The sequence below is a fragment of the Sapajus apella genome, unplaced genomic scaffold, assembly GCF_009761245.1.
Source record: "Sapajus apella isolate SASKATOON/1434 unplaced genomic scaffold, GSC_monkey_1.0 scaffold39, whole genome shotgun sequence".
Lineage (NCBI taxonomy): Eukaryota > Metazoa > Chordata > Mammalia > Primates > Cebidae > Sapajus > Sapajus apella.
Window position 1 is genome coordinate 7,274,526 of NW_022436979.1, and position 14,401 is coordinate 7,288,926.

Below are 14,401 nucleotides of genomic sequence, written 5' to 3' on the forward strand. Positions count from 1 at the left end.
TAGAGAGTGGGTCTCACTATGTTTCTCCTTTTCCTTCTTACTAGAAAATTTCTAGCTCCCTCCTAAGAATCTCGCCTTATACCTGGTTCTTTCAATACGTGGTTAATAACTGTCAACTTAAGGACTGAAAGTGTTTTCAATCCTTGAGCCATGGCTGTGGCTCTTCATCTTGGGGACAGAACTCTTTAACTGAGTGTAATGAACACCTCATAGATGACATTTTCTAGGAAAAATTTTGAACCAATGCCAACAATGTCCACAGAGAAAAATTAGATTGAATTAAGTTTTATTACTACTTGTTTAGACAGATTTACTTGTCTTAGACAAGTAAGAATTTATAGAATCTGTGCTTTATTGCACTGTATAGAAACTAGAAATGCAGTTATACTTATGTAGTACAGTTTGTGGGAAATCAGGGATGGCGTTCTCCGGAATACATGAAGAGTCTCAGTGATTGTTGCAAGGAATCACGAAAGAGATCTTTGGTCCAAAGAAGACGTCTCTGAAAGAAAGTAGAGCATCAGTTAAATTAACCTGAAGGCTAAGATGTTCGTTAGTCTCTTCTAGGTTAAAAATAGCCAATGATTTCCAGGATTTCAGTAATGACTATTCTTTTTAGGTGACTAAAATGTAAAGAGATGAGTGGGAAGACTTGCCACAGAAGCAACAAAGACCAAGAAGGTAATCGATTTGTCTACTTTTCCCTCATTTGCCATTGATATCATGCTACCATTTATCTAAAAAGAAAAATAAATATTAGGGAATTTCAAAACTTTATAGTCATGCGTACAATTGCATGTGACTTATATGGGGATAGGCCATAAAGTTTAAATCTGCAGTTAGGAAACAGAAGATTCAATATTTTTGTTTACTAAATAAATTTCTAGGTTTTATGGGGAAAGGAGAAACGTTACAAAGCTACTCAACTTTTCCTGGTTGAAAAGATCACATAAAGTAATACATAAAAATGCATGGAAGAATACAAAATTATATACATATGCAAGATAGTATTATAATTATGGCTTATTAGAAATATACTTAGCAAGACAACCCTGTTGTTACTGGTTGGAATTTTTCTTTAATTTTCCCCAAATCAAGTGTATCTACACTGCTGTTCTCATCCATTAACAGAGATAATCACAAAATTATAATATAAATGTAAGTTCATTTCAGTAAACTGGTTTCAAGCCATACAAAAAAAAAAGCAAACATGGTATTTTAATATTAGTTGGACTTTCATTTATGTAGTACGGGAAAAATGGTCATTTGATGAGATTAATTAACTAGAGTTCTTGGCATCATTGTTTTAGTAGAGTGATTCTTAAACTTTCCTATGCATTTATAATCACCTAGCAGGTTTGTTAAAACATTGCTGGGTCCTACCTCCAGAGTGTCTGATTCAGTAGATCGGGGGTGCAATTCAAGGATGGATATGCAATATTAAAAACTCAGTTGATGCTGAAGCTGCTGCTCTGGGAACCACACTTTGAGAACCAGCTGGCTTCGTAGATGAAATATCTGGTCTGAATCAGAACATCTGGGTTCTAATCCCAGTGTTGTTATTAGCTAGTAATGTGGGATAGTACTGGCCATTTCAACTTTCTGCACCTTTCCTTGATAAGATGGTTATAGCTGCCTTTTCTATTTCACAGATTTCTTAGAAGAATGAAAATATGATGACATCGATTGAAAGTAATTTGAAAAAGCTAATTTCAGTATGAAATATCCAAGATCATAGGATTTGAAAGATTCCTCAATAACCAGGGGGAAATGATTTTAAAATCAAGAACTAAAAATGTTTATTAATTTATCTACCATCATTTTATATTTGTTTTTTTGTTTGTTTGAGATGAAGTCTCACTCTGTCGCCCAGGCTGGAGTGTGCAACGGCGTGATTTCTGCTCACTGCAACCTCCGCCTCCTGTATTCAAGCAATTCTCTTGTCTCAGCCTCTGGAGTAAGTGGGATTACAAGCGTGTGCCACCATGGCCAGCTAATTATTTTTGCATTTTTGTAGAGACGGGCTTTCACCATGTGTACTTGTATTTTAAGTGCAAAATGATGGTATATAAATCAATAAATATTTGTTCTTAAAATATATGTATAAACCAATGGTAAATACATTGTCTTGAACTTTTATCTAGTTCATTTCTGGTTTACCTATACATAGAACTAGAAAACTTTTCTGTTCGGTTAATTACTTGATCCATTTAAGGGGATTTTGTTTTTTCTTTTCTTTTCTTTTCTTTTTTTTTTGGCGGGGGGGAGTTTCGCTCTTGTTACCCAGGCTGGAGTGCAGTGGCGCGATCTCGGCTCACCGCAACCTCCGCCTCTTTGGTTCAAGCAATTCTCCTGCCTCAGCCTCCCGAGTAGCTGGGATTACAGGCATGTGCCACCATGCCCAGCTAATTTTGTATTTTTAGTAGAAATGGGCTTTCACCATGTTGGTCAAGCTGGTCTTGAACTGCTGACCTCAGGTGATCCACCCAACTCAGCCTTCCAAAGTATGGGGATTTTAGGCATGAGTCACTGCACCTGGCCTCACTGGGATCTTTTACCTAAAACCTTTTCTTGGTTTTCAAATTGGTTTAAGATTTCAATCGTGAGATTGACTCCTACTACTGGTAGATTTTTTTGTGGCAAAAATCAGATGGGGAGTTTAGAATTTCGTAGATTGAAGTATTATTTTCTGGATTTCATTTACTTTTATTAACTCAGCTAAATTCCATTTGAATTTTCATTTAAATGAAAACATTTAGTTCTTTACACAATAGTGATTATTCTAAAAAAGAGCTGGGATTTGAACAGGATTTTGTTAAAAGGGCTATTAATTTCAGCAAACCCATTATGAAGATGCATCTAAAAGTTGTTGTGCATACATTTCCAGGCAATACACTTTGTGATTTCATTTCCTTACTTGGGGCAGCAGAGCAATTCACTGAAGTTGCAGTAACAGATCATCTCACATCCCTTCCCATCCCAGAAATGATCCCGGACATTGACATCAATCTGTGTCAGGTCAGCTACTCCTTCCGGAAGGTTGTGACAGTTGCGATCTTTTATTATCTTTCTGTAGCAAGAGAGGCGATTTGCAGGCATGGCTTGAACTCCTAGCAGCAAAGTTAGCCCAGCGGTGAAAATGAGTACCATAAATTTCATTTTGGCTTTTGGCCCTAAGATAGAAGAAAGACCAAAATGTGTCAATGTTTGTTTTTGAAAGATAGAATTTATCTGAACATGAAGTTCTGTAGCATGCTCATAAACTCTTGGATAGAAATAATGGGAGTTGGCCTTTTCTACAATCCTGTTTGTATTTCTCAAAGTGTAGTTTTATGACCATCTATGACAAAAACCATTTGGAATATTTGTTAAAAATCAAATGCTCAGGCTTCTGGGCTGGGCACAGTGGCTCATGCCTGTAATCTCAGCATGGGAAGCCGATGTGCAAGGATTGCTTGAGCCCAGGAGTTTGAGACCAGCCTGAGCAACATAGTAAAATCCTGTTTCCACAAAAAGTTAAAAAATTAGCCATGCATGATGGCATGTGCCTGTAGTCCCAGCTACTTAGGATCACTTGAGCCCAGGAGTTTGAGGCTGTGTTGAACCATGATTTTCTCACTGCTCTCCAGACTGGGGATGGCGGAGCGAGACCTTGACACCACACACACACACACTCATGCACATGCTGTAGGCAGGGAGGAGGTGTTAGTGAGAGCCAGAACTCTGCATTTAATATGTACCCAAAGCCATATATTTTTTAAACATGGGGTAGAGAACAACTGCTTTTTAAAGTGGTATAAACTCAGACAAATTTCTAGAACAAATAGCGTAATTGAATTCAGTGGTTCTTTGCCTTACATAGCTACATCCTAACAACATTGTCAAAAACCTGGGTCCCATCCTGACAGAAACAAAAAACCCATTTATGTTGATAGTGACAGATGATAGTGTACAGATATGCTTATAGTTTGATTAGTTGTTTTTTAACTTCCAGAAGTATTTTAGGACCCATTATTATTGCAAATTTTTAGTAATGTTTTGGATTTTGATTCCACAGACACTACTTCTTCTTAGCTGCAGTTGAAAATGAAGCCTTGAATTCCCACCTTATAATCATCTGGCCTACCATGAACTCCTACCATGATGGGGAACTCATTACTGACTAAGTCAACATATTCCATTGGTATAATTCTAACATTTTTCTTATTGGAAAATATTTTTTCTATAGCTTCCACCCACCATTCCTAGTTTGAACCTTGAAGTAATACCAACAGTTCTAATTCCTCGTCCAGGAGATAATTTTACAGGAATTGCATAGAACTATAGAATATTAAATGTCTATCTAATTTGACTTCTCTAATTTCTATATTAGACATGAAGAAAATGGAGACTATCGTAGTAAAGGAAGAATAGCAAAATAGTGAAGGAACCAGAATTAGAATCCAGAGCCATTCAGATTTTATCCCGTTATCAAGTGCCAAAGTATGTTTTCTTTCTTGGAAAGAGGGAAAACAGATGAAGGATATTTCTCTTTGGATATTGTACTTTGAAATAAAACAATATTGTGGAATACCTGGACTTGGTGGCTCATGTCTGTAATCCCAGCACTTTGCGAGGCCAATGTGGGCAGATCACCTGAGGTCAGGAGTTCAAAACCAGCCGGGCCAACATGGCAAAACCCTGTCTCTACTAAATATACAAAAAATTAGCCTGGTGAGGTGGCATGTGCCTGTACTCCCAGCTACTCGGGATGCTGAGGCATGAGAATCAATTGAACCTGGGAGGCGGAGGTTGCAGTGAGCCGAGATCACGCCACGGCACTCCAGCCTGTGTGACAGAGGGAGGCTCAGTCTCAAAAGACACACACACACACAAAAAAAAAAAAAAAAAAAAAAAAGAAAGAAAACAATATTGTGGAATGGAAATTTTTCATATGAAGTTTTTAATGATTAGGTACATTTTAAAGGTAAATCCTTTTAGATAAGATAATGGATTTTGAAATAAATACATTCGTTGCTTTTTTCTCTTTAGTTTAGAAACTAAGTATTTCTTCATACTCCTGAGTTTCAGATTTTCTTTGTTGCACATTCTAATTTGAGTTAGCCATTTTTGGCTTTGGCTCTATATTTCCTTAGAATTATCAATATCCAATTTAATTCCCACCTCCAAACTTTAGAAAGTGAAAGAAAAGACTAAAATAAGATCTACTTCATTTTCTATATATTCAGATTTAATGGAGCAAGACATTACAGTGTTACAGTGCATCACAGTCCAGCATATATAAATGATATCTTCCAGTGGGCTTTTTGTAAGGTCATGGTTTAACATGTGATCTATCATGGAGAATTTTCTGTATGTGCTTGAGAAGAATGTATATTCTGCTGTTGAAATATGTTCTGTATATGTCTGTTAGGTCCATTTCGTCTGTACTGGTGTTGAAGTCCACTCTTTCTTTGTTGATTTTCTGTCTGGTTATTCTATCCATTACTAAAAGTGGAGTATTGCAGTTTCCTGCTATTACTGCGTTGCTATTTCTCATTTTAGTTCTGCCAATATTTGTTTTATATATTTAGGTGCTCTGATGTTGGATGCATAGATATCTATAATTGTTATAGTTTGCTGGTGGGTTGACCCTTTCATCATTACATTTTCTTCTTTGTCTCTTGTGACGGTTTTCTACTTACAGTCCATTTTGTCGGGTATAAAATAACCCACTCTGCTTTCTTTTGGCTATCATATGCATGGAATATCTTTTTTCATTTCTTTACTTTTACCCCGTGTGTGTCCTTAAATGTTAAGTAAGTCACTTGTAGAAATCATATATATTGTTTTTTTTCTTTCAGCTACCCTATGTCTTTTGATCCATGAGTTTAATTCATTTACATTTAAACATTTAAAGTGATTATTGGTAGGGAAGAATTTACTATTGCCATTTAGCTTATTGTTTCTAGCTGTCTTGTGGTAAGTTCTTCGGTGCTTTTCTTCCTGTCTTGTCTTTTTTTTTTTTAATTGGGACAGAGTCTCACTCTTGTCGCCCAGGCTGGAGTGCAATGGTGTGATTTCTGCTCACTGCAACCTCCACCTTCCCGGTTCGAGCAATTCTCTTGCCTCAGCTTCCTGAAGTAGCGGGGATTACAAGCACCTGCCACCATGCCCAGCTAACTTTTTTTGTATTTTTTAGTAGAGATGGAGTTCCACCATGTTGGCCAGACTGGTCTTGAACTCCTAACCTCAGGTGATCCACCTGGCTCGACCTCACAAAGCGTTGGGATTACAGGCGTGAACCACTGCGCCTGGCCTTGTGTAAACTTCTATAGATTTCCTTTGTGGTTACCATGAGACTTACATAAAATATTTTATAATTATAAGTCTGTTTTGAGGTGATAACAACTTCAATCATATACAAAAACTCTACACTTTTAATTCTCTCTCACCACACTATGTTATTGATGTTATAATTTACATCTATTTATACTGTGTATCCATAAACATATTTTAAAGTATAGTTATTTTAATACTTTTATCTTTTAACTTTTATGCTAGAATTAAATGGGATTTAACCACCACCATTTTAGTAATATATAGTAATATTGTAGTCCATATATGTTTGTATATGCACTTACCTTTATCAATGAGTTTCATATTTTCTTATGCTATTGTGTTATGTTTAACAATAAAGATGTACAGAGTATTTTCTTGTAATTAAAAAGAAATCTTTTTGTTCCATTATGATCTTTCTATTTGTTGCTCTCTCTCCCAGGAATGCTCTCTTTTTATCTGATTTCTTGACTTTTAGGTCTCAGTTTAAATGTTGCTCCTTCAATGGCCTTTCAATCTAAGGTATTTCAACCTTAATTTTTCATAGTGCCTTTTTTCCTTAATGATATTTATCACAATTTAAATTATATATTTGTGAATTTACTCATTGTATGTCTGTCATTCTCATTAGACCGAAGGTTCATGACAGCAATTTATTTTGTTCACTACCATACACCAGTGGCTATAATACAAATGCTTGGCCCATACTTGAAAATGGATGATTTTCCAAAAATGCATTTTTTTCCTAGGCAAACGCCTATAGAGGTTTCATGTTGTCTAAAAGAATATGTGAACTTCTTCAGGCTAATCTAAGCCTTTCCTTTCACTTTCTCTCCACACCTATCATTCATTCCTGTTCAGCTAGCTAGGCAGTCAAACCAGTCATCTCTTTAATCCTGTATATGTGTCTCTGCCCTGTTGTTCCTTCTCACTCCTTCCCTTTATGTTAATTTCTGACCAAACCATCCACTAAGGACAAACCTTACACTCATGTCTTCTAAGAATCCTTCCCCGATTCAGACAACACCACTCTCATAGCTGACTTGCTCTATATTCCCAAAGCACTTATATATAATCTGTCCTACAAGACCTGTGAATATGAGTAAATAATGCCTTTTCATTGTCAGCATTTTTATAAGCTGGTTAACCATTTGGAGAATATGAAGACAACTGGATATGGGAAGCGGGAAATTCAGAGAGCTGATTAATTATTTAGTGAATTGGTCATATGTGAATTTACGTATAGCCAAGTAGAAAGGTTGGGAACAATCATAAAGGGCCTAGAGGATATGATAGAGAGTTTAGATTTGATTGAGTATATTAAGAAGACATTGGAAGATTTTGACAGAACAGTAGCATGATCTGACTTACGTTTTTTATTTTATTATTATTTATATTATTATACTTTATGTTCTGGGGTACATGTGCAGAACTTGCAGGTTTGTTACACAGGTATACATGTGCCATGGTGGTTTGCTGCACCCATCAACCCGTCATCTACATTAGGTACTTCTCCTAATGCTCTCCCTCCCTTAGCCCCCCACTCCCCAACAGGCCCCAGTGTGTGATGTTCCCCTCCCTGTGTCCATGTGTTCTCATTGGTTGGCTTCCACCTATGAGTGAGAACATGTGGTGTTTAGTTTTCTGTTTCTGTGTTAGTTTGCTGAGAATGATGGCTTCCAGCTTTATCCATGTCCCTGCAAAGACATGAACTCATTTCCTGGCTTCTCTGTGAAGATATGTTGTGGTGGGACAAGATTGGAAATAGAAGAAATGAAGTTTTTGGTGAGAACTGTTGGGAGATATGAGGCAAGAGGGAAAGAATCAAGGATAACTTTTTGGGTTTTTGGCTTGAATGGTGTTGCCATTTGTTGAACTGAGGAAGAATTGGAAGGAGCCATTTTGGGGGGAATCTAGAAGTGAGTTTTTAGACAAGATCAACATGTCTATTAGACATCTATTAGAAGATGTTGAGTAGGCAGTTGAATGTGAGTCTAAAGATCAGGGCTGGAAATACAAATTTGAGAGTAATGAGGATACTTGTTGACAGTATCTGTAGCTCTGGGTCTGGCAGGGCAGTGAGGGTAGACCCAGAAGAGATGAGACCATGACTGAGGCCCAGGGCAATTCAATTTTCAGAGGACTGGAAGAGGAGATGCCAGTATCAAGACAGCAAGGACTGTAACTTCTACTTCGTTTGTATTGAAGCAGAGTGACTGGTTCAATGCTAAGTTCAGTCAGTGTTCAAAAAATTTCCTTCAGTGAAATGAACAAATAAATTGCTAAAAGAATAAGTAGGTAAATTGCCATAGCACATACCTCTTCTATGTTCATGCCAGAGCATAAAATAGTGTTTTTGCCACAGTCTCAGTCATAGACTACAATGGAAAGTTCCACACCTGGCAAGTACCTACTGGTAGTTGTGTGTGAATGTGTGTGTGTGTGTGTGTGTGTCTATGTGTGAACGTGTTATAAATTACATGTTTTAAATGCAGACTTCTCCCTTTACTTAAGTACAGATAAATAGCTTTGACTATTATTTAGCAAATGGAAAAATTTCTGAGCCAGTATGTTCCTGGGATATAATGGTTGCTGTTTTCATTAAAGGACACCAAACTTAATCCTTGGCAATCCATCAAAACCATATATGTTCAAGTGCCAATAAAAGTGAAATGACTTTGGCCAATTTGAAGCAAATTGGTCTTTATTTGTTAAGCTGAGGTACATATACTTAAAAGTCCTCTTGGAATACACCCAAATTTCAAAAGAAAACAAAGTTACATACTAAAAATTAGAAGGAGTGAGCAAGAGAGGCTTAGGTAATTATTCATTGTTTTTTTTTTAAATTTGATTTTATGTAATTGACATTTTCCAAATGTTGTATGATACCTTTTATATCCTAATAGTGTTATAAGTTTTAATAGATCATTGCAGAGGATACAGGATTATGAGCAAGACATTTCCAACTAAACAATCAATCATTGCCACCATCCTCTGGTAGGGAACTGCAAATTTTGATTCTGTCTGAGGGTATTTAGCACAAGCAAGCTTTTGAATGTCTGGAGTTAAATGGAGACTTAAAAAGAAAAATTATCCCATTTAATGGCCAAAACTAACAGGACCATGCAGTTTAAGTGTTCAGACATTTATGGTGCAAATGCTCATACAGCCAGCTGATGTCAGTTCTGGGAACTGGTATTAAGAGCAGTGGCATGAAACAGAGTTGATGAATTAGACAGAAAGGGCAGTCCATTTTCAGATTGCTTTCAAAAAAGCAGCAAGAGAGAAGCAAAGCTGCAAAAGCAAATGAAAATCCCAGCCCAGAACTTGACATTTGAAATATCAAAATTATAGATGGGAGAGATTAAAATTGCTGCCCGGTTTGTGATGTTTTCCATTCATCTTTCTTGGAAGGTGAAAATCACTGTAATTTTAAAGTTCTCTTTTTTTTTTCTTATTAACTCCCTTAAATGATGTTTGTGTTAGAATGACTGGGTCCTGCAGTGAAGTTTCCCAAAGTGTGTGTTAAAGAACGGAAGTAGTATTAAAAAGTGAATAAGCTGCTTAAAGATCCTTAAAACAGACATATCCTAAATATCTAACATACCTTCATCCATAGAAAAACAAAATCCACATCCTCCCTAAAAGTGATCTGCCTTCAGGCTCTTAGAGCATGCCAGAAGATGATATTAATATTCAGTCTTGCATCATTCCCCTTCTTTTCCTGGACACAGTAAATCATCATCACTGGAGAAAAGGACTAGCATTTGGGAGAGCTTTTCATAGCCTGTGTAACTAAGTTAAGGAATTTTAAAGAGGAATTTTTCTAAGTCTTAGAGGGAAAAAGTGTTCTCTTTATATTTGCAGTACAGACACCGTTGTGTTCCAAGAATGGACACCAAGGATGAATTCAATGAATTTCCTCTTTGTATCACACATTTATACCCATTTCTTTTCAGGAATCAGGATTTTTAAAAGCAAAAAACATTTGCTTTCTTAGATATTGTAGTTAACTTCATGTAGTGTGGGTGATACAGCTGCTGCGTTTAAAACAATCTTACGTACTTTATCATCCTCATATAGTTCTGAGGAGTGGGCTAAGTCCTGTTGCGTGGGATTGCATTCAGAGTGAATTTGGGCATTAAATAAATAACAGTGAAGAAACTGCCTCTTTTTTAAACCTATGATGAATGACTTTCCTGGTCAAGAAATATATATTTTTTCTTCTCTTTTAATCTGATTATTTGCCTTTCTACTAGGAAGCATCATATTTTTCAAAGTGCCCACACCATCTCCTCAGAGGATCTCTTTCTTTTCTGACTCAACACATACATTTCTGCTCTAATCTACAGCAGTAGTTTTGAGTAGAACAAATGACATAAAATGTTTTTTATAGAGAAAAAATGACATACCTTTTTCTTCTTCTTTCCTTTTGGTCTTCTTGGCAGAGGATGCTTCTTAAATGCTCACACTCACTGGGTGAGTTTGGGCAAAAGGGGAAGAGAGGAGGTGCTGGAAGGAGCTTCTTTACAACTGAACCTTTGTCTGCCTTGTCTCTGGGTTGGGATCACCAGACTCGCTGCTCCAGCCAGGACTGCGGGGAGGAGGGAGTGGAAGGAACTGAGTCTGCAAGAACTGCCTCCTTTGGAACTGTTCAGTTCATTCCAAACCAGGCGAGAATGAACTGAACAGCTTCTTTACAGAGGGAAATAACTAGTCTATACAAGAACCTCAGGGAGGCAGACTCTTGCAGCAATAAAATATAAAACCTGAGGGATTTTAAAAGAACACAGAGTGATTTTTCCCTTAAGAAAATTCTGTGTGTGTGTGTGAGAGAGAGAGAGAGAGTGAGAGAGAGAGAGAAAGAGAGAGAGAGAGAGAAGAAAAAGGGGGGAATGGCTAGCTGTGCACCTCTTTCCCTTTCACAGTTTTGCTCGCCATCTAGATCTCTTACAACATTTTGGTAGAAGATATGTTCCAATTCACATTCCACTGCTTGTGTTTCTCACACCAAAGAGTCATTACTAGTCCATAGAAAGCTAAAATAAATGACTGAAAAAGAAATATACTCTGTGCCTTAGAAATAAAGGCTCAAAAGAAATTTTATTTTGTCTTCAGCAAACTATACTGGAATTCTAGCATCTGTTGACTGTCTTTTAGGTTTTCAAAAAATTTGATTAGGAGTAGTGTTCTGGGAATTAGAGGTATGATATTGTAATGGAGTTGGAATTATCTAGACAGACAACGGAGGAAAGGACATTCCAGGTTGAATTACAAAGGCATGAAGGTGAAAGAGAGGGTGACGACTTCGGAGATTATAGGTAGCTTCATTTGGCTAAAACCAAAGATGGTAGGAAATGAAATTCGAGAGATAAGAAGCAGAAAATTGATGAAGTGCCTCATATGCCATGCTAAGAAATTTGGATTTTATCCTGAAGATGAATGGGAAGATGATGAAAACATATTTAAAAAGGTGAAAAGCTTGACTACAGTGTGAAAGAAGGATGGTGTCCCAGGAGGAATGGAGACTAAAGACAGAGAATACAGGCTTTTACTGTAATCCAGAAGAGAGGACAGGAAAGAAACCTGAAAAGACTTGATGAACAATTAAGTGTTTATGTTTAGGGTAGAGATAGGAAACTTTATTAACTTTCAAAGGCTTGGCCCTTTGGATGGACTGTACTGTTAATCATCTAGAAAAAGAATATAAAAGGGAGAGCTGTTATTCATCTAAGAAAAAGAATACAAGAGTTTTGGTTGGAGGAGGAGTGGGAAGATAGAAATGAGTTTGTTGGTGAATGTTGAGTTTAAGGAACCTTAAATGCATTTGAGAATGTTAAGTAGGCAGTTGGTTAAATGGACCTGGAGCTTAGGAAAAAGCCTGGTCTAGAGAATTATTTTACCAAACAAACAATCAACTCAATATCAGATAATCTCAACTAAATAACTAATAGAGTTGTGCAGTTAAATGACAGCTGAAGTCATAGTTGTAAGACTAGAAGGTTACTGTGCTCTTACTGTGTGCCAGGCATTTCACACATCTGAACTCATTCACTCTCCTTTCAACCCTGTGAAGTAGGTGCTATTATTAGTCCCATTTTATAAATGTGGGAAACATTAGAGATGTCAGATAATCTGATCCAAAGCACACACACAGCCAGAAAATGGCAAGACCCTGGCAGTGTGGTTGTAGTGTCTTTGTTTCCCACCATTATGCTGTACTGCCCTTTAGAATAGATTAGAGGTAATAGGACTGAGAGAAGAATCATTTAAGGGATGGGTAGAGAACTGGGAAGGAAACTGACAAAAGGTAGCCCAAGAAGTAGTGGAAAACTTAGGAGAGTGTCATCATGGAAGTTAAAGGAGGAGTATTTCAAGAGAATGGAGGTGAGTGGAAGGCCACTGATGACAGCAGTGTTGGGAGAGCCACAGACACACACCCTGATATGAAGGTAGGCAAAGCAAAGTGAAGGTTGGTAAAACCAGAAGCAGCTCCAGCCCTGAGGGAGATCAAATCTCTGCTTGGTCTCCATTTCACTGAAGCTGGAGCAAGTGGCGTGGAGTTCTGGAAGGGGGATGAGAGGTTTGTGTGCAATGGACTGCACATTTCCTTTGCATATTTATAAACAAGTCTGCTGTGATCCTTACTAAATAAAGACGATGCCACACACAGATGGAGTTAATTTGTTTGCATGATTTAAATGTACAGAAATATGTGAGTATGAGGAGGAAAATGGAAACTAGTCTTTATTCCACCTTAAGAGCTATCCGTCCTGTTCACCTCACGTAGATCTAGACCAGAGGTATGGTGCCAAGGCAAATCAGCCTTCCCTATACATGAATCCTCTCTTTACTCCGTTTTACTCTTATTTCCCTGTGTGTCTCTTTCTTTCTAAATTTCCCTTGTTGTGCTGCTCATTTTGTCTCCTTGTGGCTGAATTCATAGCTGCTCAAAATAGTTGATTCATTTTTATATTCAGCATCGCTGAAATCCATACAATATGCTTGGCATTGTGCTTGTGAATGCTGGCTGTAAGTGGTACACAGCAGCTCTCAGTAATGATCTAATCGTCTTTGGATCACATTCTGAGCCATTTGGGAAAGTTTCCTCCTAAGAAGCACACTTGGACCCTGGCCTCGAAGTCCCTTGTGTCTTCAAACATGTGTTTATTACTAGCTGGACTTCCTATCATTTCTAGGAAGAATTATTAAACATTATCAAACTATAATGCTTGTCATTCATCCTGATATCCATTACATGGAGTTGTTCATTTGAGAAGGAGTTGAACTGCAAACCAAGGCTTGCAATCACAGAGTCTGCCCTTGTGGCTTTTAATTTGTGGCTCAAATCTAAAACCACTCTTGTTTTCCTGTACATGGAGCCTTAACGCCTTTCTGTTTTCTTTCCTGATGGGCTGCTACTCAGACCTCTTATTGAACCCACTTTATGTTGCTCTGAAGACCACCTGTTTCTTTTTTTTTTCAATTGCATTTTAGGTTTGGGGTACATGTGAAGAACATGTAAGATTGTTGCATAGGTACACACATGGCACTGTGGTTTGCTGCACCTGTTTCTTTTATGAGACAGAGTCTTGCTCTGTTGCCAGCTTGGAGTGCAGTGGGGCTATCTTGGCTCACTGCAACCTCCGCCTCCTGGGTTCAAGTGATTCTCCCGCCTCAGCTCCCAAGAAGCTGGGACTACAAGGGCATGACACCACACCTGGCTAATTTTTGTATTTTTAGTGGAGACAGGGTTTCACCGTGTTGGCCAGGATGGTCTCAATCTTTTGACTTCATGATCTGCTTGCCTTGGCCTCCCAAAGTGCTGGGATTACAGATGTGAAGCACTGTGGCCGGCCATGACCACCTGTTTCTTTGGGACAGCCTCAGGAGCTTCCCAAAGTGAACCTCTTATGTAACATAGGTCTTCTATTTTAAGTAAAACTGTCCAAATGTAATATACAGATTTCCAGAAAATATCTCCAGCTATGTATTTTTATGTGATTATGATGACGATGGTGGTGATGATGATGATGATATGTGTGTTTTATTTTTATAGGTATATGTTATCACTCTTAGGTCC

The 14,401-nt window shown here is 37.7% G+C and overlaps 1 protein-coding gene and 1 long non-coding RNA gene across 2 annotated transcripts; one reads left to right on the plus strand and one right to left on the minus strand.

Annotated features, from left to right (window-relative positions):
• Positions 1-269: 269 nt before the first annotated feature.
• On the minus strand, positions 270-11,197 carry SCRG1 (stimulator of chondrogenesis 1). The gene is made up of 3 exons (XM_032298672.1): positions 10,731-11,197; positions 2,918-3,173; positions 270-502 (listed from the first exon to the last, which is right to left on the minus strand). Exons 2-3 carry the CDS (start codon positions 3,157-3,159, stop codon positions 448-450), a joined length of 297 nt encoding a protein of 98 aa, XP_032154563.1. The 5' UTR covers positions 3,160-3,173; positions 10,731-11,197; the 3' UTR covers positions 270-447.
• LOC116565192 lies at positions 3,542-6,040 on the plus strand. The gene is made up of 3 exons (XR_004275305.1): positions 3,542-3,975; positions 4,845-4,849; positions 4,899-6,040. It is a non-coding gene; the product is annotated as an uncharacterized LOC116565192 (long non-coding RNA).
• Positions 11,198-14,401: the final 3,204 nt, after the last annotated feature.